Source organism: Diorhabda carinulata, chromosome 5 (assembly GCF_026250575.1).
Source record: "Diorhabda carinulata isolate Delta chromosome 5, icDioCari1.1, whole genome shotgun sequence".
NCBI lineage: Eukaryota > Metazoa > Arthropoda > Insecta > Coleoptera > Chrysomelidae > Diorhabda > Diorhabda carinulata.
Window position 1 is genome coordinate 19,519,972 of NC_079464.1, and position 25,710 is coordinate 19,545,681.

At 32.8% G+C, this 25,710-nt stretch overlaps 1 protein-coding gene across 2 annotated transcripts; it reads right to left on the reverse strand.

The window, feature by feature from the left end:
• Positions 1 to 1,254: 1,254 nt before the first annotated feature.
• On the reverse strand, positions 1,255 to 19,967 carry LOC130894156 (uncharacterized). 2 transcript variants are annotated; one of them, XM_057800771.1, is made up of 3 exons: positions 19,810 to 19,967; positions 12,825 to 12,923; positions 1,255 to 12,759 (listed from the first exon to the last, which is right to left on the reverse strand). In XM_057800771.1, exon 3 carries the CDS (start codon positions 12,757 to 12,759, stop codon positions 11,998 to 12,000), a length of 762 nt encoding a protein of 253 aa, XP_057656754.1. In that variant the 5' UTR covers positions 12,825 to 12,923; positions 19,810 to 19,967; the 3' UTR covers positions 1,255 to 11,997. The 2 variants fall into 2 exon arrangements, with proteins under 2 accessions (XP_057656754.1, XP_057656753.1); XM_057800770.1 differs by having other exon boundaries at positions 12,825 to 12,927.
• Between the last annotated feature and the right edge of the window lie 5,743 nt (positions 19,968 to 25,710).

Here is a 25,710-nt window from a genome sequence, read left to right on the forward strand (position 1 = left end):
CAAAAATTAAAACTGAAAGACGGAAACGGTGATAAAGTACTAAAAAAAATGTACGAGTAGAATTATTAACGAAAAAAGTAATTTCGTGACAAAAACGTGGAAAATCGAAGGGAAAATTACCCAAAAATATTTTCTTAAAAATATTCTGTATATATGTTCTATATATCTATATGTGTAACTGTACCTTTGAATTATATTTCGTCTCGTTTAAAAACGTCGAATTAGTTTGAAATTTTGCAAACAACAAAAATCGGATTATACTATAATACATATACACTAAAATGTTTTTTCACAGAATAGAATTTGCTAAAGTTTTGCTTAAACTTCCAACTTTTTCCAATAATTTTAATTTATACTGTTACGAACAAGTTCGCAAAATGTTTCTCTGTCCAGCTACTAGAGAATTTTAAAAATTCGGCGAATTCGCGCGGCGTCTTTCACATTTTTTATAAATGGGGTAAGCGACTTTAATGTTTCTTTTTAGAAGTTTTTATTACAGCGGGCGGTTTATTTACATTGAAATAATTTCTAGGAAAGCCTATTTATCTATTTCTTCTGTTTCTTTTTGTTCTAGAACTTCGTAGAATTTTAATTAGGTATATAAATGATAAGGAAAAAAACGAATTAGTGAAAGTAATCGCAGAAATTATTTAAGTGATATTAACAAGTAAATTATTATAAGTTAAGTGTATTGTGTAGTAAATAAATTAAGAACGTAAGGAATAGTGTTTGGTAATTAACCCCCCGAACAGAAAGATTGTAAATAAATACTGAAAACGTAATAACACTATATAGTTACAAAAGGAAAAAATGAAGCAAATCGGAAATTATCACAAATGAAAAGGACAAAGAAATATTAAAAGAAATAGGTAGTAAAGCAGCAAGGATAGTTATATACTGATACAAGACTATGAGTTAACCACAAATCTGGACAATGAATAAAAAGGAACAAAATAAACTAGAAATGTGGGATAGAGAAATGTTCAGAGGGATTAGCGATGGAGTTGAAGAAGATTGAAGTGTATAGAAAAAGAAGAAACCGAAAAGTGTCTGAGAATTTTATAAGCACCCAAGAAAAACCCACATAATTGAAGCCCAGAAAGCGAGTTGGTTGGGAAATATGGATAGAATGAAAGAATATAAATGGGTAAAACGAATCCAAAAAGAAAGGTGGAAACAAAAGGAGATGAAGATCAAGGAAAACAAGAAATTTTAAATCGTAGGAACTTTATCTTGAAGAAAAAAGCATTGTCATATTATTTGTTTTATTCTCATAGAAAGTGCATATAGGTACATTAATATATAAATATTAAATATAAAAATTACCAACATTCAAATTTAGATAAAAAAAGGTACTTTGAACATATAAAAGTTTCATAATTATTAAAGCGTATTAGAGTGTAAAATTTAGTGTCAAATACATAGATACTGTTTTTATATAGCTCTCTTGTAATATTTTACGATATTCACTGGATTAAAATCCTGTTTAAAGCAGATTAATTATATAAAGATAGTACAATCCAGAGCATTACTCCACTAATATGGCCGCTGGACAACAAACAGCGTGCTTAACTCTTTTAGTGTAACCTGGAACATTTTCTGTACTTATTTTTGGAGTATTTTCTAGTAAAACCTTAATAGATTCTTTTATAAAAAGATAATATCAAATTAAACTCTGCCCAATTAGGGTTGAGACTCCGGACAGAAGTAGTCTGTGAAAAAAATTAGGTTTCATCAAGCATCTTTCCTTTTACAAAGACAGGATTGATTATTGTATTTAAGTATTAGATATAACTGTGAATTTTCTACATTACAGCTTTTCGATTCAAATGAGGTGGGTAGATTAAACAGAAGTAAAATGTGCGTGTCGTCTATCAGCCATATTTGTTTTCAAGTGACAGCTATTTGAATAGGCCTATGTATAATTAAGAGGTTATATTTTTGACAACACCAGTGGCAGATAAAGATTGACCTGTAGGCGACCAATCTTTAAAGAATCTTCTAAAGACATTACGCAACGAGTATATTTGATGCATACGATTCACAGTTTAAAAAAATCAAAATTATGTTATGTACGGAAAATTGTTGATTAGTTCTGACTCTATGCATAAAACAAGAAAAGCTTCTCTCATCTGAATGAAAGTTAGTAGCTTTGTAAGTGTACGCGTTCCTGAACTAATTCCGATTCTAAATCATTGGTAAACAATTTTCCAGGAAACTACCTTTTCGGTTAGAGCCCATGGTAAAAACTCACTCAATTTTCTAAGAAATAGAAATTTCTTTATGGGTCTCTTGGTAACTGGAATATGAGACAATGGAAAAGGTATTAAATCTGATGCAATAATTAGCGGCCAAAATCTTTTATACGCTTAATTCCATCGCAATTTCTTCAAAATACTTTACGGTGTGAATTATTTCCATTCTTGTGAACTGAAATGAAAAATTGCCGGACGAAGTTTGCCGCTCCTTGTGATCTGCCGCCTAATCTGCCTACTGGTAAATCCCCTACTGGACGTCACTGATCATCTGCTTCCTTCATAGTTTCAGCTTCCCTTTATTTATGTGAATAGTTCTTCCTCGTGTATTTACAGAGCCTTTTCTTTTAAACGATCGTATGCTCGTACTTATATGAAGAAGAGTAACTAGTCAAAAACAATTTTTGACGTGGAAGCAATTGAAAAGTTGGGCTATATGATCACGGATGCTGCTGAAAGCTCAGGAGTGTCATTTACTGGCTAATGAAAAGCCAAAAACAATTTTTGACGCGGAAACAGAGGACAAGTTACGTAAATATTATACTGAAGCCCTTAGAATGATTTGTAAACGGTTCTATACTTTCAAAATGGGCTATATGAGGACAGATGCTTCTGAAAGTCCAGGAATATCATTTACTGGCTACTGAAAAGCCAAAAACTTTTTTTTTCGGCAACTATTGAATAAAATGCAAAGTGTACCTTCCTGTTTAGTGATTATCCTACCCACTTTCTTCATCTTCTTATTTATTGAATTTAGCAAATACTTTTTATTCGACATATGTCGATTTCCACGGCATCAAATCAGACCTTTATTTAAGGGCTCATTTGAGACTTGGTCTCAAAATGCCGTACTTCATAAGAGCACTATAATTATCAGCACTTTCAACAGAGAGCTTAGTAATGTTATAAAAAAAATATCTAAGTACATTAGACAGAAATGTGAAAAACAAAATTTTCTGAAAATATCGTTACGTTATTTCGATATAGTGCAGCCACTGAAGCTAAAGAAAAGTCGTTCTTAAATTGAAACGGAATAAGAAGAATATTTGTATAGGGTGGTGCAATAGAACGTGCATATTGCATCATCTTTATTCGCGAGGTAAACGGTGAGTGGTGCGTAGTTGGAAAGTTGTACTCGTGGAGTTTTAGTAGCCATGAGTCACTTCGACGGAAAGCGTCGCACTTTTTGTGTTCAAGCGTTTTCAGGAGACCGGTTCCACGTTGAAACCACCACCAAAAGGTCGTCCAAGAATGTCTAGGACCACAGACAATATTGATAGGGTGAAGGAGCTAATACGAAAAAATCCTCAGTGTCTACTCGGAAGCGATCGACGGTTTTAAAGCAAAGGAATTATTGACACTTTCTTTTTTGAAGATTCACGAGAACGAAACATCCACGTTAACACCGATCGCTATGCTGCAATGTTGGAGGGATATTTGACTCCAGAACTTGCGAGATCAAGAATAGCGAATACGAGAACTTGGTTCCAACAAGACGGAGCGACCTGTCACACATCAAATGACTCTATGGCGGCAGTGAGACAGATGTTTCCTGCAAGACTAATTTCCAAAATAGGTGATATTCCTTGGCTCCCACGTAGCCCTGACTTGACGCCACTTGATTTTTTTTGTGGGGATACCTCAAACATAAAGTCTACATGAACAATCCGAGGGAAATCAGTCAGCTAAAGGAAAATATCCACCATGCAGCAATCACCCCAGATTTATTGACAAGAGTTTTCACAAATATGCGTTCGCGTTTAAAGAGGTGCCGTCTTCGAGAGGGCCGTCATTTAGATGATTTTATTTTTAAAAAATAAACTTCATTTAATTATCTAATCATCAAATATTTTGTTTCAACAATACCTTATGTATTTATTTTTTAGCCTACACGTTCTGTTGCGCCACCCTGTATATTATTATTTTCGCACGTTAAATGTTATTTTCAAATTCTGATAGGAAATTTAACGTATATTCAAGACTTTATGCTAATACATGTACGGTTAAGAACTCCTCTTCGTCAGAGCTCAATCTATAAGTTAGAGTTTTAAACTCAGCTTTTTAAACAAACTGGTTTATATCTTTCACCTTGAATAACTCATGATCTCTTGTAAGAACATTTAAAGTACGAAAATGTAAGTTTGTATTAATTTTCAACTCTTTCCGTTTGATTTTGAGGGAAAACCCCAACGTGACTCAACTTAAACGCAAGATAATATATTTAACACTTTTATAAAACGTTTAAATAGTTGGTCAAGCCCACATTAATATGATTATAATATTTAACATACCATTTATCGATACATAAGATTAGATATCACTTCGTAAGCTCTTTCATACTTACATTTTCAATGTTAACTTATATTCAAGTTTTTAGTTAAATGTACATCCCCCTCTAGCGAATACAATCCCTTTTAAAGGAAACAGTTTGGAACGAAAATTGGGACGCGCCTTCTTTTATTGCGGTGAATCACTCCGCATGTCTTCTTATACTTTTATTCCCTCTTCTTTTTAAGTTTTATGACTATTAACTTCTGGTACATTCTCCTCTATTATTGATCTTGTATCTAACGTCTTCAATTTTTCAATGTCTTCTCTTATTTGGTTTGCTCACTTTCTCTTTATCGTCCTCTCAGTCTACCCAGTCCAGTTGTTCAATTTTGATACGAGGGACGTTTTTTTTTCAACCTCCGATAGGATAAATTCATACAAAACAATAATTTTATTACAAAACTGTCTTCAAATGCTTTTTTGTTTCTTATTGCATTTTATTGCACCAAGATATAAATTTGGCATCCGTTTTTTGATACAGACTTCTGCTCTTTTTCGGTGATCCCGAATTACGACATTCTGCGAGCTCTGTAGGAATTGATGTCAAATTTCGATCCACCTCCATTTCTTAAGAGCATTCAACACCAATTACCACTAAATTTCACAAGTATAAACACTAATAATGACAGCGAATGTCGTTTTACGTTATTTAATTTTTTTGATTTCTTTGGTTACCATTAAAGCCATTAAAAAATCATTCCTTAACCAAAAATCTGGCATTGATAGGGGTCATTATTACATAATGTTAAGTGATTTTAACAACTTTATTGAAGGATTCAAACACATGATAGTTTGTAAGTAAGTATGTCAATTTAACGATTCTTCAATAAAGAAAGTTACAACGATTACTAGCTTGTACGACAAGGCATACCAAACATTCATTTGCGGTTATTTTTCGACATAATCACCGAGATTGAGACATTTGTCATGAACAAGCTTTTCAATACCCTTTTCAAAGAAAGTTGCCAGCATTCAATCCTAGTAGAGTACAAAACAGACCTTGAAACTTCTGGAAATTCTATAGACAAAGCAGTAATGGTGAATCTGAGATTTTCTTCAATCAATCTGCCAACTCGTTGAACATTACGGCCATCTTTAAACTGTCGACACCAGTCACGCCCATCATTTATGAAGTTTTCCTCATTCTCCGATAGATTTCTGCACCACTGTGGCCTTCAGACTGTAGAAAACGAAGCACACATCGCAATTCACACTTGGCGGAAGCAACAATAATGGTGGACATGTTTACGAGGCTGTAGCGCAACGCCGACTAACGCCTGTATGTCAACAATGGCGGAGTTTGTAGTGCGAGAGCTTCGCCTACAGGGTATCGTCTACACGGTGCGATCGGAGGTTGAAAAAAAGCCCTCGTATTATCATTTTTTTTTCTCGTTTATCTTCATTGTATATTTTCTTTTCATATATTGTTCTTTCTGTCTCTGGCCTTAGGATGCGCGTGGGTTATGCATATCGATAATTATAGCACTTATCTTTCGGATACAGATCGACGTCAAGTAAATTTATCGACCTTTAAGTCTTTAGAAATCGTATTTTTATACTTTTATACATCGTTTCTTGTTCTGTAAATTTTTTTGTTTTGTTTATTTATGTAACTGCCTTCATGCCTATCTAGATATTGTATTGAATAGTGCAGCTTCAATATAACTTTAATTGCTATGTCATATTTTTGTTGGAACGCGTTGGAATAAGCCGTTTCTTGGTTAAGAATTTCTAGCTACTGATATGTTTTCTTAACGCTAGGTAAATGTTATTTGCGCTCGATTCTTTTCTATAATTAACTTCCTATCCTTGTGAGTTATCTAATTCTTAGTCTATTACATCTACAAGTGCCGAATAAGCTTGTTTCTTTGTAGTGTAATAAAACTTGACTTTCGTTTGCAATTGGGTTAATTCTGAGATGCCATTACTTCTTAAGTTTACCAGTATATCAATTCCTATTTACCACATTCAATTCTTCTTTTTCATGTTGCTGCATCTGCTTCAAATCTAGTAGTTCCACAAAGTAATTTCTATGGAATCTGTTAGTGTTTTGTCACAAGCTGGAAGAATTCTTAATAACTTTTCTTGATAAAAAAAATGTTTTTAGATTGATGTAGAGATTGATAACAAGGAGATACGCGATCTCTGTTTATTATGTTATTAAATTCACCACTAACTAAACTATACACTAACTAAAGTCAAAGGATTGTTTTCATCTGGTCCCCCTTGTGACTATTTCCTGTTTTCTAGCTTTAAATTTTCACTCGAAGGAGATATTTTCATCAGACGATAAGTAAGTAAACATCTATTTTAAGGAGAAAGACAGCAGCCATTATTTGGAAGGATTGAGAAAGTGTGAGCATCGTTAGACTAAATTTATGAACAACCCTCATAATACGAATTTCTTTTTCAGATATAGAAAACAACAGAAATAAGGGACGTAACCATAATGTGTATATATAAGTAGAAAAACGTCCCTTTTGTATGATTTTTGACATTCAGTTGTAGAAAGCACTATTTTGAAACCCATTTAGAACAATTTTTTTGCTAGGTTTCAATTCTGGTTTGTTTTAATTCTTTTTGTCTCAAAATTTTTGAGGAAATTGCAAAGATCACAATTAAAAACTGTTTACGTTTACAAAAGTGTTTTTTGTTATACATAATTTTCTATTACAGAAGAGTAGATACAGGAGCAAATTTAGAATCCAATACATTTTAACTATGTATGATTCAGTATATACTAGACCTAGTGATATAAATATATATAAATTTATCTAATTCCGCTATCAAATGTGACATTTTTAGTCACTTCTGGACATTTCATTTTTCATAACCTTCATATAACAGTTATGAAAAGTAGCTATGTACAAACTGCTAAAGAATAATTTTTTATTTACTGTAAAAAGTCACAATTAACTCATTATTTGATTTCAATGGTATTTCAAACATTGAAAACAGGCATGATTACGATTTCCGTGACGCCTGGCTATGCCATTTTGTAAATAGATCCAAAATAAGTCGAAAATGAAGAATAAAATTTTTCCATATCTCGCTTTGTTTTCGAGATATCGATACTTGAAGTTGGAAATATATTATTTTTATTTAATATTTGTATACATCAACCTAACCTAACATAACCTTTTCGTGGTGCACTTTGAGTGTAAAAAGTTCAAAAATCGTAAATTTTTTTTCGCGTGAGGATTATTTTAGTTTTATTTTATCACTATTTTTTTTTGCGGGCAGATAAATTCGGAGCGGGTAGATTTGGAACGATTTTTCTTATTCGGTTGATTTTGTGAAATACTATAGTAGTCTGGCTTTTTAATTATAAAACAAATGAAAATAAATAACTCTTGAAAGCATTCAGAACGTACTTTTTGATCGAAAGAGGATATTTTTACATTAAATTACTAATTAAATCTTCAAACTATCATTGAATATTGTTTTTTATTTTATAAATAATGAAAAACAACCGACAATTCTTTATGAAAAACATCTAATTATTCACGTATTTATCGTATATTAAGTTATATTCAACACAAAGTGGTAAAAGTCATCAAAAATGTCTCATTTTGTTATAAAAATCTGTTTTTTTCGATATAATTTTGGTGTATCAGGGTAAATAATATGAAAATTGAATAAAAAATCTTTTGTTTATTGAATTACAACATTTATATTGAATTTGAAGTGATAAAATATTCATTTGAAACGCAGTATTGAACGCCTTCTTTTCAATAAATTGAATTTTGAACTAACGTTTGATTATAACTTTAAGTATCGATATCTCGAAAACGAACTGAGATATCAAAAAATTTCAATTTATTTTGGCCTACTTAATCCGCTGTTAAATCGCGGCGCCACGAAAATTGTACTCTCCGCTGAAAACATTATTATTTAAGAGTTATTTGGAGTAAGTTCATTTATAGCGTTAATATTCTCTTTTTGTCTTATGTTAATTTCATTTGAAGCTGTGATAACTACATGTATACTAGGGGCTTGACCCAGAATATTTTCTGACATTTTTCTGTTATTTTCTAATGAGCTCTGAGCATAGCCTTCGACTACACTATTAGATTTCCCTCCTCCCTGTTGCTTTATTTTCGGAATATCCGCTCCTAAGTCTGCCAAGAGAGAAGCTGAGTAGCATCTCAAACAATGTCATGTGTATGCCACATTTTCCATTATAATATCACACAAAAAATCCTTCGTGCTTTACAGCAAGAGGTCTAATCTTTCTATACTTTTTGAGGAAGTTAAAAAAATTGACATCAGCAATATTGCCAGCAGTGGCCACAAATTCGCGAATATTGTGTGTTTTGCTTTCTGGAATTATAATTTTGAAGAAGGTGCCTTCATCAAATACGTCTTCTTCTCGAAGAAACGTCAATTCAGCTTTCCAGGCTCCTGCAATCCCTATTATCATTGCGACCTAAGGTGCTGATTTATTTAATAATAAATTACGAACATATCGTAAATTAAGACGTATCACAAATATAAATACTTTTAGCCTCTTTTATAAATCTTTCTACATTCTCCTTCGTCAAAATCTTTTGCATGGTATCTTGCTGCTTCAGCCAAGTCAAATGCATTGTGTACTTCTTGATATTGAAATTTTTGCGCACTCATTGAATATGTTATCCACAAAGTCGACGCCTTTATTGTTTTCAAATTTTCAATGACGTTCTTTATGTTTTTAAAATTTTTAGTAGGCCAGGACATGTACTTCTTGATTTTTTTAGGTATCAAACTACCCTCTACATTTGTTTCCACATCAATATTTTCATTTTCATTGATTGAAGATTTTATTAAATATAACGATAGCGCAGAATTAGATAAAATATTGTACGTAAACATGTTATGAAAAGAGCGTTATTTGCAAAATTCTCTGCCAAATATCACACTTCTGGATTAATATCGTTCTTTTCAAAACTAGTTACGTGATTAACTATTTTAACGTTGTTTTTCGGACAATTTGCTTTTGATTAATATATTCAAGTGAAAAGAAAATTCTTCATAACTGTAAATAAAAGACAAGACTGTCTCCGAAGTATCCGATCCAACAAAGACCAGTTTGGGAACGGATTTTGATTCGAAGGGGTTAAATTCAGCATAGCATAGCAATTTAATCATAAATTTCCAACTAATATTTCTATTGAGCTCGAAATATTATTCTTTTTAAATGTATTCAATGATAATTATATGAAAAAAAAAAAAACGATATCATGATCTTGTTCATTGACGAAACAGTCTTCGTCTTCTTTGGAGCTAGTACTTCTCAGTCCATTTTTTTTATTGTTATTTATGTAAAAATAGATTCATGTTTCAATCATGGTTGTGATATGATGCAAGAAAACACTCAAACACTCAATTCCACATTTTCAGATTATTTCTCTGTTTTGTTTTATATTGGGTACCATGAAACAGTTTGTTAAATCACTAGATAGAATTGCATTAGCCAAAAATTTCCCCATCTCTCTAAAGAAAAGATTAAAGCCCCCAAATTAGATAATAATAGATATTTAATGTAGAAATTCCGTCACTGCGTTAAAACTAAAAGGTTGATGCAGAATTTTCTCAGAAATAAAAATCTTGAAATTACGAGGGACGTTTTTTTTTCAACCTCCGATAGGCTATAAATAAAAGACAAGTTCATATAAAACATTATCACCGAAGAGATTTAGACATTTGTCATATCTATGAACAAGCTTTTCAATACCTTCTTCAAAAAAAGTTGCCGCCAATGCCAATGCCAAAACAGACCTTGAAACTTCTGGAAATTCCGTAGATAAAACAGATATGGTAAATCTGCGGTTTTTTTTCAACCATTCTGTTAACTCGTTGAACCAGATCATCTGAAACGACAGGTCGACATGACGCGGCATAATGCACATCATTACGACCATCTTTAAACACCATTCACGCACAACACCATCACTTATTCTCCGATTGATCTCTGCAGCGCTATAGTCTTCAGCCTGTAGCAAACGAATCACACTTCGCAATTCACAATTGGCGAGAGCATCAATAATGGCGAACATGTTTACGTGGCTGTAGCACAACGCCGACTGACGCATGAATGTCAACAAAGGCGGAGTGTGTAGTGCGAGTGCTTCGCAGTCGCCTACAACGCATGCCCGCTTTTTTCTGTTCGCGTAGCGTCTGCACGGAGAGATCGGAGGTTAAAAAAACAACGACCCTCGTATATTAAGCTTGTAGAAGACCTTCGGCTACAATTAAAAATATAGGTGTTGGACTTATTGATAGTTTTTCCTAGTTGATGCAACAGCTGAAATCTCTTCAGCAACAGATATACTGTAAACTAGTATTCTACTTGTAGTGTACACCATCCTTTTGCTAAAGTTAATTAGTGAAGAGAATGTGTACATATGATTGACTGATATGTAGTTTTCTTTTATTATTCAATAAACCACGAATTTTCTTTTAACTTAAATTCCAAGAAGTACGTAAATCTAGTTCATTGGTCCAAACTCGATATGTTAATTACAATATTGTTGATTAGATATTTATACAGGGTAAATCACCTATATTTATATGGTTTCTAGTAATAACTAGGTACGGATAACATTAATAAATTATTTTCAACCTTACAGGATGTCCTAATAGTCGTTAAAAAACTTTTTCTACGATTCTTTGCTATAGTTTGTTATTATTGTACCTAGAAATTTATATCTGCATTATTTTTTAAGTTTAGAAAAGGCATTTTGCTGATTAATTTCCGATCACAAGCCCAAAAACACAACGCAAATGTTTATTTAGAAATTGCACCACGCAATACAGACCAAGAAATAAGAATCACTGTCAAAAGGTGTCATTTTCTGCACGATAATGCCTGATCATCCTCCGTACAGCCTAAGCCACGTTCCCGGTGACTTTTATGTCTTCTTAAACCTAAAATCTTTCCTTGATTATCAACATTTCAATGATGAAGACGATATGAAATAACATGATTAAAGCTAAGAACAACTTTTGTCATGCTACGACAAGTTCCTACAAAATTCCAGAAGCTATGTATAAAATTAGTTTAACAATTCTAGATTATTGTACAATAAATCTTTTTCTTATATCTATATACATTTTTTTATATAACCAAAACGACTTTACTCTGTGGATACACCTTGTAAAATTATATAATAGGCGTTCGATGTTAAAACAACATGTTTGTTTTGTTTAAAAACTTTCAGAACATCCTGTATGGTTACAAATAACATAAAATTACAGGTGACTTACCTTGTGTACGAAAATTGTTTATAAAATTTTTATAATGCGTATCTACTCTTCTCGAATAATGTCGATTTAATAATAATAATAATCTCATTTTCATAGACAATCAAATGAGATTTTTCATTACCTAGATTAACAATAAGTTGAATAAAATCACAGCTTGTTCAATTTAGTACTGTCTAGAATTAAAACTATACTGCCTACCGTTCGAAATCAATTCCCTGATTTCAGAAGGAGTGCCAGGGCTTAAACTGGCAGTAGTCGTAGTGGACATAGTTTCTTTATGATCAAAGTTTCGATTAGTTTCGTTATCTTTATCATTAATTTCTTCTTCGAGAATTTTTTCAAGGTAAATTTCTCCATCTGCCGGAGGTACTTTATTATGAGTTGGAACTACGTCGTTCAAACCTCTCAATTTATCCTCTCGTTGTTTTTCGAGAAGTCGTATATGGTTCTTCGTGGATAAACAACCGGTTTCTACGTCTCTTTCAAGCCTGTGTCCACTTCTGGAGCGGGTGAGTTGACACGATACGTAATTTTCTAAATCGTCTTCCTCTTTCTTACTAATGATTCTATTTAGGATAATAAAGAATAGTCCTATTACCAGTACAAATATTCCTGTAAGTACTAATTCGTTCCACCAACCGCCACCTCTCCAAGTTAATAGGTCATCGGGAAGTAGACCGGATCCTATCAAAAAGAGTCCCAGTACCACAAAACACACACCAAGATGGAGCATACCAATTGAAGTAGCTAGAGTATTATCATTTGGAGGATGGAAACTTCCTCTTCGCGGTGGGTGTTCGATACTATCTGTACTATTGGTTCTTAAAGATAATCTTCTTTCGGCAGCTCGTTTTTTAGCTTGCTCACGGTGTCGCCTTTGGCGTTTGATTGCCAAAGCTGAATGTAAACCTGCTGAACCGTGCATCTGAAACGAAAGTTTTGAGGTGTTTGATTAAAGTTTTATGAAAAAATCCGAAACTTAATACGCACTTTATTTTTTTCCTCCGATTTTCAGTCGTTGACCTACTTGAATTGTTTACTAAATTAAATCTGAAGTAAACTGGGATATTTCGAGAACATCTTGAAATTCTATCTGAAACAAACACATTTAAGTAGAAAAGAACTTCCAATTACATTAGGAGTGGTATCTGATACTTTTTCATCTTATTGATGTAGATAATTTCTCTCCCAATCATTTTTCACTTTTAAAAATAATCCTCTAATTTAGTATTTATCAGATTTGAGATAAAACTTTGATTTTCGTTATAAAGGAACACATTTTTATGATCCGTCATTGGTAAACCCTCTTAATTTCATTTCTACAGCTCATCATTATGGAATACTACGGGGATACAATAAAAACCCAATAACAACTTGATTTTCTGTCAAAGGTCAAATGGCAATTGAACAAGACAGCCGAAAACCTTGGGTTAAATGTGATCGGGAGAGCAGATGACCTTAACGCAGACCTTAAATCACAACGTGATGTAAAACACTCTGATGCCCTCTAATTTTTTCCCAAAGTGATGAGGAAACTTCTACCAGCCAATGCACATTTTTCCCAACCAGTGCTGGCAAAAATGTGCACTGTGAGTTCAGTCTAGTCCACTCTACTCATGTCTTTGTATCTCCTAGCGGGGCAGGCCTTAACTAATTTGCTATTTCTTCTTCATTATATTCCCTGCATCATCCAATCGATACTGCTCTCATTGGAGGGTAAGTAGGGCCCTTCTTGACCTCCTACTTTCCTTTAAATCATTGTAAGAAGCATCTTGTTACATAGCTTGGTACTGTCTGTCAGTTGTGATACGTCTTACTTCGTTCTTTACCTCACAGGTCCTGGAGAACTTTTGTAGAAAAGGTTATCGTTACAATCCATTTGTCTATAGAGCTAGAAATTGCGTCGGCCAAGGTCTCAGATGTGATGCCTTGTTCCAGCGTGGCTACCAGCTCATGTCGCTATATCTCAGATCAAAAAAGACATGCACCGTTTCTTCGTCTGCTTTGATACAAGCTGGGCATTCCAAGGATTCATCGCACCCATGTCCAATAAATATATGCGCCAGGTAGTACCTGCACTGTATTCTCTTATTCACGTTGGAAATTAAGCCTTGAAAGATTCCTCTTCATTTTTGATATGGTGTGTATGGTTGCTTAGAAATCGCACCACTTGGGTCTTCCTATATTGGGCATCACTCTTGACAAGGTCGCTCTGACCGCTGATAGTTTAGTCGCAGCGTGGATAGCCGTGCAACGACCTTTCTGAAATTGGAGAAGCGTGCTTACGAATTAGGCAAACGGATTCAAAGATTAATAAGGAAGGAAGCATCAGAATTCTTAATCTTTTAAAGAAGTTCCTGTAGTGTTAATGTGGAAAGTGACTTTTGATACCTCATGACTTGGTAGGACTTGAGAAGGTCTCCTTTCAGGATTTTCATGCTTTTTGTTTTTCTAAGTGTTTGAAAAACTTTCACAAATGATTTCCAATTTCTTCGAAAGTGGAGTCGCATATCATTTTCTTGATTTGAGTCTAATAAAAAATTAGATTCACTTAAATATTGAAAAAATATTTTATCATCTTATAATCCTTAAACTTCTTTGTGCATAGTATTCAAAATTTTCATCATAGTCGCATTTCCGTTTGCCGTTGCCGATCGTGGGTGACGTTTGACGTTCGTAACAAATTCTACACCCTATTCATAAACTTAACGTTGCTGTCTTTTATATATATATATATATATATATATATATATATATATATATATATATATATATATATATATATATATATTATGAAAAATAATGAAGAGTTTTTTTTATTGGAACAAACTCAAACGGATGTGATTGGCTATTTTCTATTGCTACGAAAGTTGCTACGAAGTGCCGGACGGGAAAAGATAAAATTCGTTTACGTTGAAAGTCACCACCGGCAAACCGATAAGCGAACAGTCAAACGGCAACTACGAGGATGATCCAAGAAGTACCTGGCCCAACAAAGAAAACAAAAAAATTTGGAAAAAATATTTTTATCGTTGTTTATCTATCAAACTTTTAGCTAGCTATGTTTAATAAGTTCGAGGGGGTTAGATTTGGCAAATAGGGTGCAATTGCAAGATGGTGGATTGTCTTGATGAAACAACACTTTCTTCTTGGCCAAATGGGGCTATTTTTGCTTGATTTCTTAGCTCAAATGTTAGAATAGATTCATATAATACTTGCCGTTAATAGCTTTTCATTTATCTTTGCATTCTTTGGAGCCGGTTCTCCCTTTTCAGTCCATAACGGCCAAAAATCTTTATTTTGTGTGAATATACACTTTGATGTGTGTACTTTGGAATACAAAAACATCAAAATTATATTAGCAAGTAAACATAAAACAACCTAGAAAAAATTTCAGAATATTTTTAATTCGTTGTTTGTTAATTCGTTTGATATGAAGTTAAAACATATGAGAAGTATTAACACCTATACAGAGTTATGAAATGAAACGTGTAATGTTCGTTTATAAAAAAACATGCAGAAACATGTCCCGTGAAAAAACCGAGATAATTAATGAAAAGCAAAATGTACTTGATTTTGAATTTATACAAAAAAACTGATTAATTAGAAGAATTCAAACTTTAAGTTACTTAGAAAGAGCATCTGTTTTTCTCAATTTTTTTAATGGATTTGATAAAACAACCGAAAGACAAAGGATAGAAATTAGAATGATGGTAATTTACGGCAATAGACTTCGAAGTCATGCAGAAGCATGCGCTTTATTCAACGAAACACATTTTGAAAGACCTACAAATACTAAAGACACAGTAAATATAATTATTGCAAAATTACGTGAGGGATACTGCAAAATATGGATGACCAGGAATGAGCGATTGATACGAAGATATTTAGCTGTCAGACAGAAGTTGCCTTAAAACAAAATGTCGTTTGTAGTAAAATTTTTAAATAAAAAGAAACTGCACTTATAGAAAGTTTAATTTGTTCACGCACTTATAGGAGATGATACAGACAGACTTTCTGAATCTTCATGAGATATTTTCTTAATAGTGTGTTCCTTTCAGACGAGACAACGTTTTGATTGAGTCGTGCAGTAAATCGACACAATTGTCGTTACTGCGCTTGCGGAAGCCCCCCTTGCATCCAGCACCCCTGAAAATTATTGTTTGAGTAGGATTCACCAAGAGGAGATTCGTCGGTCCTACATTATGATCTTAATTTTCGAAATTTTCCCGATAAGCAGTTTGAAGGAAAAAGTGAATCAATGGAGTAGCCACCTTTGTCACCTGAATCTACTCCTTTGATGTTTCACTTTGGGGAAATTTGAGAAGTAAGATAGTGAGCGGGATACAGTTTGAACAACTTTTGTAAGAAAAAATTCTGGTTCAATAGATTGCTCATTTAATTTAAAAGTAATAATTTTTCTTTCTTAAGTGACCCATACTCGAATTTTGTGCATTATTTTATCCTCTTCTACTCCACAAAAAGCCGCTCAAGTTATTGCTTGAGCAGCGATTCGAAGAGTGTTCCAGCGTTATAAGGAGACTGAATCCTTTCATAGACGACCTGGAACAGGCGATTTACAAGGTCCAACAACTTACTCCATCTAATCGGCAAGCACGTCTGCGTTTTGCACTGGATTATCTGAATTGGACGTTGGAACAATGGGGATCTGTTCTGTTCTCAAATGATAGCAGAATATGCCTCTATGGAGAGTGATTTGTAGATTGCTGTGTTGAAGAACGGAGTGCTTATGTATGTAGGTGGTTCCATCAGAATCTGGAGTGCAGTTTCTATGGAAGCCAGAACCGATCCTTGTTCATTCGTAAGGGCGACCGTGTTAACGGAAGAAGAGGTTTAACGTCTTATAGATATATCGAGAAGCTATTAATGTGGTACCTTTACGAATGACAAGCCAGAATCGTGGAATATTACATTGCAGAAGTCAGTTTTTTGGTTATGGAGTGGCCAGCATATAGTCCAGTTATAGAATGAGATAAAAGAAGAATTAGACCTAGGATTTCTATTACAAACTCGATCCCAGGGCTTATTGTTGCATTACTTAACATCCCACCAGAAACAATAGCTAAATTGATTATGCTAATTATGCCTAATCGTTTAAGAGGTGTTATTAGTACAAGAGAAGGTCATACCTATTAGTAAGAATCGTCAAAAACCCTATTTATGTTGATAATAAAAAACATAGGAAGTCGAAATAAGTTTTAAAAAATCTGATGAATGATTAAACAATTTCACAGTGCCAGTGCCCCGCAGACTTACAGTATAGTAGCAAATTTCATATTAATGTCAGGTATACTGTTTAACCTGCCCTTTGAGCGTATCTAGGTAAGGAAAGGGATAAATATTGGCATTCAAAACGTGATCGCAGTATGACTGCCGTTTTCATATCTTAAAATATATAATTATTTGTATGGGAAGATTTAATAGCAGACTCTTATTCTGGTTCCTACTATATTTTATATAATTTCATAGCTACTCCAATTTGTGTATGTACATGTCTGTTATCAATATTATTATTATTATATTCATATATTTACATATGCAGACACAAAGTTAGCTTCCAAGATGTAGGCAGACCACTCAGTATTTTCCCAGTCGTGCTAATGATTTCTATTCTCTCATTCTCACTGGCAATGACAGACAATAATTTTTCAAAATTTTAAAATTCACGAATCTCATTTAAAATAATTGTTTATGCAGAAATAAACAAAATTTCTTTCACTTACAATTATAACGATTTTGATACGTATTTTGGTCTAACAAAACGTACAACTCGAAATTGAAATATAAATTAATGAATTTTACGTTGTCATGAAAAAGCAAAATGATTCATTACATACTGTAAAAAAATTTCTTTTTAATTATTAATAATTCCAACAGAATATTTTATCGTGTTTCATTGATTTACCTGATGGAAATTAAGTCGAATCGGCTACAAAAGCTGGCAGTTCATATTTATAAAACCATATGAATAAATATGTGTCATGATGATGATGACCCATCTAGTCCGGTCAAATTAGATAAAAAAATAAGAGTGAAGCTACATAAATTCCCATCAAGGTGAAAATCTGTAAAATTGTTTAATATACAATTGAAAAAAAAATTGAATGTTCCCCATCATTTCCGTGTATGGAAAAAGAATTCTTCAAGGTCAAAGGTGAATGAGTTTTTCGCGATTATCATCAAAACGGTAAGTTTTATCATAAAAATTGTAGTTCATAAAATATTTAGATAAAACGTATCAATACGTTTTTTTACGAGCCACCGTTTCTGAGATATAACGATTCAAAAAGTTGTAAAAGTTATAATGTTTCAGATTTACTGTCGTATTTAATGGCTATAATGATTGCACGAGAAATATCAAAGCTGCATTGTCCAATTTTAGCAACATCTTCACAACGTCAACAGAAATTTCTTATAAATATTCACAACAAGTCTCGGTTCATTTCAATATTGTAAGAAAAGTTTACTGCTGAAAATATTTCGGTGAAATTATTAAATACGACAGCTTTTACAACTTTTTGAATCATTATATCTCAGAAGCAGTAGCTCGTAGGAAAAAAAGTATCCATACATTTTTTGTAGATAATTTCATAATCTACAATTTTTGTTGAGAGTACTTTTATGCTGAAAATTGCGGAAAACTCATTTTTTCCACTTTTGACCTTGAATAAAAATGTTAAATTATATTTTAAACAATTTTACTGATTTTCAGCTTGATGGGATGTAACTTCGAATGACTAAATGGACCGGATTAATTATCTTCCGATTGTAATGTTGACGGGCATCGTTTATTACCATTATTCCAAATATTAGATGTTGTTGTTGTTACCAAAGTTCGTTCTTGCACGGTGGCAAACTGCTTCCATCAAAATTGAGGACTTTAATACTAAATTGTTCGGTAATATCGGCAGCATTATATGTATCAACGAACAGCTGAAATCTGGCATCATTTACGTCTATGAATTTCTGGGTAATATTGAAAATTTCATTCATTCTATCTTCTGTTAAATTATGAACACCAAAAGCTGCAAAAGCTTCTTGATAACTATTGTTTTTTCTTCCATAAAGAGGAAGGTCTCTACTCAATTTATGCATATTACCAAGCATCATCACGAGTATATCAGTATCAGAATCTCTGATAACAATATTGGATTCGTCGTCGCCAATATTGGATGCTATATGCGTGATAAATAATTTTACTAACAGCTTAATCGATCTTTGCGTCTGCATTTGTAAATATATGAATATCATAATAAAAATAATATTAATAACAGACGTGTACATTTGTATAAAATTGAAGTATCTTTGAAATTATATAAAATATAGTAAAAACCGGAATAAGTTTCTGCCATTGAATCTTCCCATACAAATAATTATATATTTTAAGATATCAAAACGACAGACATGCTGCGATAACGTTTTTAATGTCAATATTTACCCCTTTAGACTTCTAGGAGCGCTCAAAGGAACCCTCGATGGGAATAGTGAACCCCCATTTTTCCAACGACAGGTGGAAGAGTATACCTCGTACCCAAGTATTAAAAAAGCACTTTACAGTGATGTTCAATAAACAAATTAGTTAAACCCAAAATTATTTCATAGATAAGAATGTTTTTTTAGAGAAATACCTTACAAACGGTTTGTCACTAGATATTATATTTTGTACGTACTTTTTTTAAGTTTTTGGAAGTGTATATTTTTGATCTAGCTCTGTACAAATAAACTATATGTAAAATTATACAATCACAGTATATATATTTACGTTGATAATTTGTTTTCGTTTGCTATCAAACTTGGAAATTCATAGACCATGTTTGAGGGCAAATTTTCTAACAGGAACTACTTAAATTCTATTATTTAATTTCGATTTCTGTTTTTCCTAATATTCATTAGTCTTTTAACTAAATATTAAGTTCAGTAATATTTAATTAGATCATATATTAATTATACAAACCTGTTGCTAGTATGCTGATAAGAAATCTTTTCTTTCTGTTTAATTAGTCAAAATATATTTGTAAACACCCCGATTGTATTCATTAATTTTTCACGAAAAATTTTGTCGATTTCAAAGTTTGACTTTGTTGTATGCGGCACAAAAGATGCGGTTCAACTACCGGAGATATGGTTTGCTGAGGGGCGGTACATCTTGTATTGATCATTCCTGGTGTTGCCTTTTCAGTCTAACCACTATATTGGGTTATAACTTAAGGGTCTTTACTACGTGGAGATAGTCTACTAACCACTTAAATATATGGATATTATTCATATAAAAGTGTCGTAAAATTGATTTGATCCAATAAAAAAATCTCTCGTTAATGATTTTTGAAATTACATCAGGGATTTGCGCATGGAAGATGCGTCCAAACGGTAAATCTATATATTTTCTATCACATTTTTTTTTGTTTCAAATCATTCTATACGTAATGTAATTATATATTGTTGAAGTTCTTTTATTTGATTCTAGTTAACTTAATTAAAGTATGCTGTTGGTTTGAGAAAGAAATGGAGGAAAAAAATAAAAAAAGAATCTTATACAATGAAAAAGGATTATAATTAACATTAACATTAAAGAAAATACTAGCTGAAATTAGTTGAAATAATAATTTATTTGGAATGTTCCTTTCCCTGATCCCAATTACAGTTTCCAATCGTTTTTCATGGATCGAATAACAAGTTTCGATCTTGTTCGATTCCATCGCATCCTTCAGTGAGTTTTAGTCGATAAAATTGGCGTAAGGAACGACTTGATTCCCAAAAATTTCTCCAATGTATCACTCGCCTTTGATTCTCCAGCTCCACCGCCAATTTCAATAAAACCCAACTCTGCTTTGGTTCATCCATAATGTCCAGGAACCTACTTTAATACACGTTTTCTTTTATGCAACACTCCGCGAATATTTCTCTAGATCTTTTGTAAACAGGTCTTCTCCTGAGAAAGAGGAGAAGAAGAAAGGAACCCCATCATTGATCAGTCCAATTAACGTTTTCTCTGGCAAATCTGGCCTTTCTTGTCTCGATTGTAACAACCACTCCTCGCGTTTCACTGAGCTCTTGGTGGACTTGAACACCAGTAAGGACTCGATTTATCATTGATGTATTAATAATGAATCGATCATCTTTCTCGAATGTGTAGCTTTTTCTTCCGGAATCGCGTCTTCTATGAATGTTTCCAGTGTCTTTATATGGTTTAATTTCCAATTATTCTGAGTATACAGAAATATATGGGACTGTACTAGTGAAAGTAATTATACTTGCCTGCAAAGAGTCCAAAATCGAATACTAAGGAATATAGCAAACGACTCGTAGTATTCCCGCAATAAAGATCTACACCGAGAAATGCATTCAAAAACAGTCAAAGAAAAGATAAAAAAAGATTGTGGAGGTCACGAAGAACGACTTTATAACCAAGCCTTTTAAACTTCTGTGAGATGACAGTTTCAACTCGGTTTCAACAGTTAGTAGCCACAATATAAAAGCGCATAACACTCTATATTTTAATTGAGTCTTTGGGAATACTTAGGACAGTAGTAGATTATAATAAATGTTGGTTAATCGTGAGAAAAACTGTCATACGAGAAGCTGATTCCGATTTGTTTTGTAGAGTGTTTATTAATTTATTAAGTAAGCAATTTATTGTGAATAAAGTGTTTTTTAAAGTTATAACTTCACTTCACCGGTTGGAGTCTCTTCCTCAAGTGATATTCAGCCTTAGTTAAAGTATATAACTAACTGGTAATCAGATGGGGCGATTGAATAATATTAAATTGGGTGCCATCATATTTTTAACGAACGACGTTCAAAGTAAATAAAAATGTGGAAAAGCAGCAAAAAACAAATTTATTGACAAAATAATAAATTCGCATCAATTGCGTATTCAAAAGAGCACAAAGATGGAAATTAATGAAGGAAGAACGAGTAGGTAGAGTAGATTTGGATAAAGAGGAGCTTATACTCTAAGATATGAAAAAACTGAATTTATATTTATATTTTTTAAAAATGAACTAACAAGAATCTGATATAAACAAACAAGAATCTGTTTTATTCTATTCGTTCTGTACCTCAAATAAATAGAAAATACGAATTTAGAGAGAAACTTCTATACAAAATTTTATTTTAAACAAAAGAAAATTAATAATAATTGGAATTTTACGAGTAAAGTTAAAAACTTTTCCAACGAATATGAAGAATTTAACTATTTACTAAAATTCGCTTTGATTTGAAGACTTGAGTGTGGATAGATAGAGGACGATTCAGAATATATTCCGAGGTTTTGTTGAATATCTCGTATGGAGTGGGAGGTCGATAATAAATTACTGCTGTGACTACTGTGCCGCGATACGTGAACAAAGGAATATTCAAAATGTTTGAAGAAAAACGTAACAACTCGAATGGTACGTTACAATGTTAAAAGTTAAACATTTCTGGCGCTGCCGAACAGGATTGATTCAATTATTTTACTCAAGTTCAGTTGTTAAATGAGAGGATCCATCGTGTAAGATATTAGTAGAATATATTAAATATTAGAAGAAGACATCACTAATGAATAATCACGTTCGTTTTTACCATATTTATGACCACTTTCAACTAAATTTCTGAAAGTAGCTCACATTTATTAATGTCAAAACTCTCCACGAACCCTTTGGACAGTTTTACTTTATCTAATAAATAATTCTTGATAGTTTGAAAGTGAAATTTAAGAACTTCCAAATATTAAAAGCTTAAATTTGTCTCTTCAACTAAATATATGTTCATAGCAATAGAGTTAGAGATCATTTGATTTGTTTTTATCGTTTTGCAAAGTATTGATTTGTTCGTCAAGTTATGTTTCTGTTGAAATTGAAAGTCGTTTATTGTGATTAAAGTATTTTTTCAAAAAAACACTAGACAAATATTTTTATACCTAACTAAATTGAGTTGTAGCCATATTGGCATGGCTTTATGTAGGACAGGCATTGGACATTTTGACGCCAAAGGCTTCGACGTAACGACGCGACGGTTTTACTTTGAATATGTATCAAAGATATTGAGGCCCGATCGTTAATTTATTCATACTAAATATACTTGCATGCTTTCACTTTCGATAAATAAAATATTTCGATTGTTGTTTAGTAGAAACCAAATTCATTTTAATAATAACGACGCGGGATAATTTGAACTGAAAGCAAAAACTGACAGAATTTTTTACAGTCAGACAAGCAAAAGCTTCATTGTAGACTATTATAGTTTATTGTGAAATATTTTTTCGTAGTCGAGAGAAAAATAGTCAAATTTAGTGGAAAAGAATCGTATTTCAGTAGAATTAAACTTGAAGAAATGAAATATATTTAGTTTCAAATGTGAAAAGCGTGCTTTCTCGGAATTGTACAAAAAATTACTTTTTAAAAGACTGAAACATATAATAGATGAAATAAACGTCCTCAAATTTCAGTAATTTGCTTCTCGAGAAAGTTACATACGTAATCGAAAAGCCCTTGAAGAAAAACAGGGTGTGCTCTATTACTTTCTTAGAGGTGGCCCAGATATTTGATAATGTTTGGAATAAAAGTATAAATTACAAGTTATGTAAGTTACCACTACTTTAATATTAAGAATTACTAGAATCTTTTATTAAAATGGTCCCTCTTTTTATACTGAGCACACTGTAGGTGAACAGTTCACCTTCAATCTCTGAAGACGATAACTTGGTTATCGAAACGCGCATCAGACAGTGTAATTGTGAGTGTTGATTTAGTGGTGGTGTAATCAGTCTTTAGTCTCGTCGTGGTTAGTGGTGTATTCAGTATGAATATTATCAACGGTTCCAGAAATTCGTACTCAGTAATCTCCTTTTAGCTCCATACACTTTTCCCAGCGATGTTCAATAAGTTCGATACTATTTTTGTTATAAGAATCGTCAAGCTCCTCCAAATTACCTTTTCATTGTTGGAAAATCTTCGCCACCGAGCCATTTCTCGGGAACAAAAAATAATCCAAGGAGGCCAAATCAGGCGAACAGGGTGCATGATGTAGCAATTCAAACTTTAATTTATCAATTTTGTCCATTGCAATAGAGGATTTTTGAGCTGGTGCTTTATCTTGATGAACAGTTTCTTGCTTGATATCTTTGCTTAAACGTTGCAATAAGTTCTTATAATACTCACCGTTGATAGTATTTCCTTTTTCAAGATAGTTGTTGGAAATTATACCACGCTCATCCCAAAAAGCGACGCAATTACCTTGCCTGGAGTCGTGCCACATAACAATGACCAATTTTTTCACAATGTTTACAAATTCACTCAAAAAGTTCACTATTAATGGCTGCCAAACAAATCCTAAACAATATGGCGTCTTCAAACATATGCTTTGTAGATACAGTGGTATATTTAAGCAACTACCGCTATCTCTAGGTCAGGATAGGTACTTCTGGAACCATATCAGATAGATATTGTGGCAGAGTACCTCAGGCAGGAGTACTAGGCCCTATACTTTACTTACTTTATACCAACGATCTAACAAACCTTGAATATAATAGAATTGCCACTTTTGATGAGGATATTGTTATTTTGATCGATGGAAAAGACCCTGAAGAAGCGAATATGTAATTGAAATCATCCATAGACCCGATTAACTCTTGGACTAATAGATGGCGTATCATGTTGAACTAAAGTACAGTCGCTTGATGGAAAATAAATTATTTCTGTATTTTTTTTAGTTAAAAAAACCATTGCGCTTTTGGAAGGTTTTTGATTGAATATTTGAGAAACTAAATAACGATTTTATGTGTATTATTACGATAAAAACAAATGCTAAATGAGCCGAGTTTGGGTTAGGTTAGGTGGCCACAAAGTCACCATTAAGTTACTGTCAACGAAAATAGTTATGATCATGTAAACTTCAAGAATAAAAGAAATCAAAATATCTTAATAATAAAAAAACAGTGCTCAAATCTTCATATTAACAGGGCAGAGTCTTGGGGAATACAATTTTACTCTAGATTGAAAAGTTCATAAGAAGTTTTTCATACAGAACAAACTACTTCTATACATACAGATATAGAGTATAGAGCTTAGGGGTTGTGCCAGTAAAAGTATAAAATCTGACCATAATAGAGTATCGAGCAATATCGTGTATTGATAAACCTTTTTTTGGCAAAAATTAATGTTGAAGCCAAGGTTTAACTTGATAAACATCATTAGGATTTTGACACAAGAAAAACAATCGTGGTTTGCTGAGTTTAAACAAGGCAAAACACCAAAAAAATCCATAAAATTTCGATTAGCGAATGGAGTGAAGCTGATTGAGATTCTTAAGATACCAAAGAAACGAGTTGAAGATATAAAACTCACAGGCGATCAAAACCATCAACGAATTTAGGATTCCGAGCTGTGTTTGGAGTAGTTCAATCATAATAAATTCAAATTTTTGTGACAATGGATGAAACATGGTTCTATTATTTCACACCAGAGTCGGTGGAAAGACGTAAAAGTCTACTGGAAAGGAAAACCATAAACAGCGACTATTATATAGTGAAATTTTGGAACGTTTTAAGGACAAAATGGCGAAAAAACGACCCCTTTTGAAGAAGAGGATATTGCTGATTCATCAAGGTACAAATTAAATGGAAACAATAATCAAATTGCATGAATTCAGCTTCGAGCTGCTCTCCTATATACCGTATATTCCAGATCTGCCTCCCAGTGATTTTTTCTGTTTCAAGACCTCAAAAGAATGGCCTTTCGACAGAAATTTTACGCCGTTGAAACCTAAGTTTTCGAAGGTAGCTTAACAAAATCGAATTCTATAGAAAAAGATTTTTTTCATGCTAGTCTACGGCTTCGGCCCACTTGTTATATACATCAACATAAAACTTTTTCTA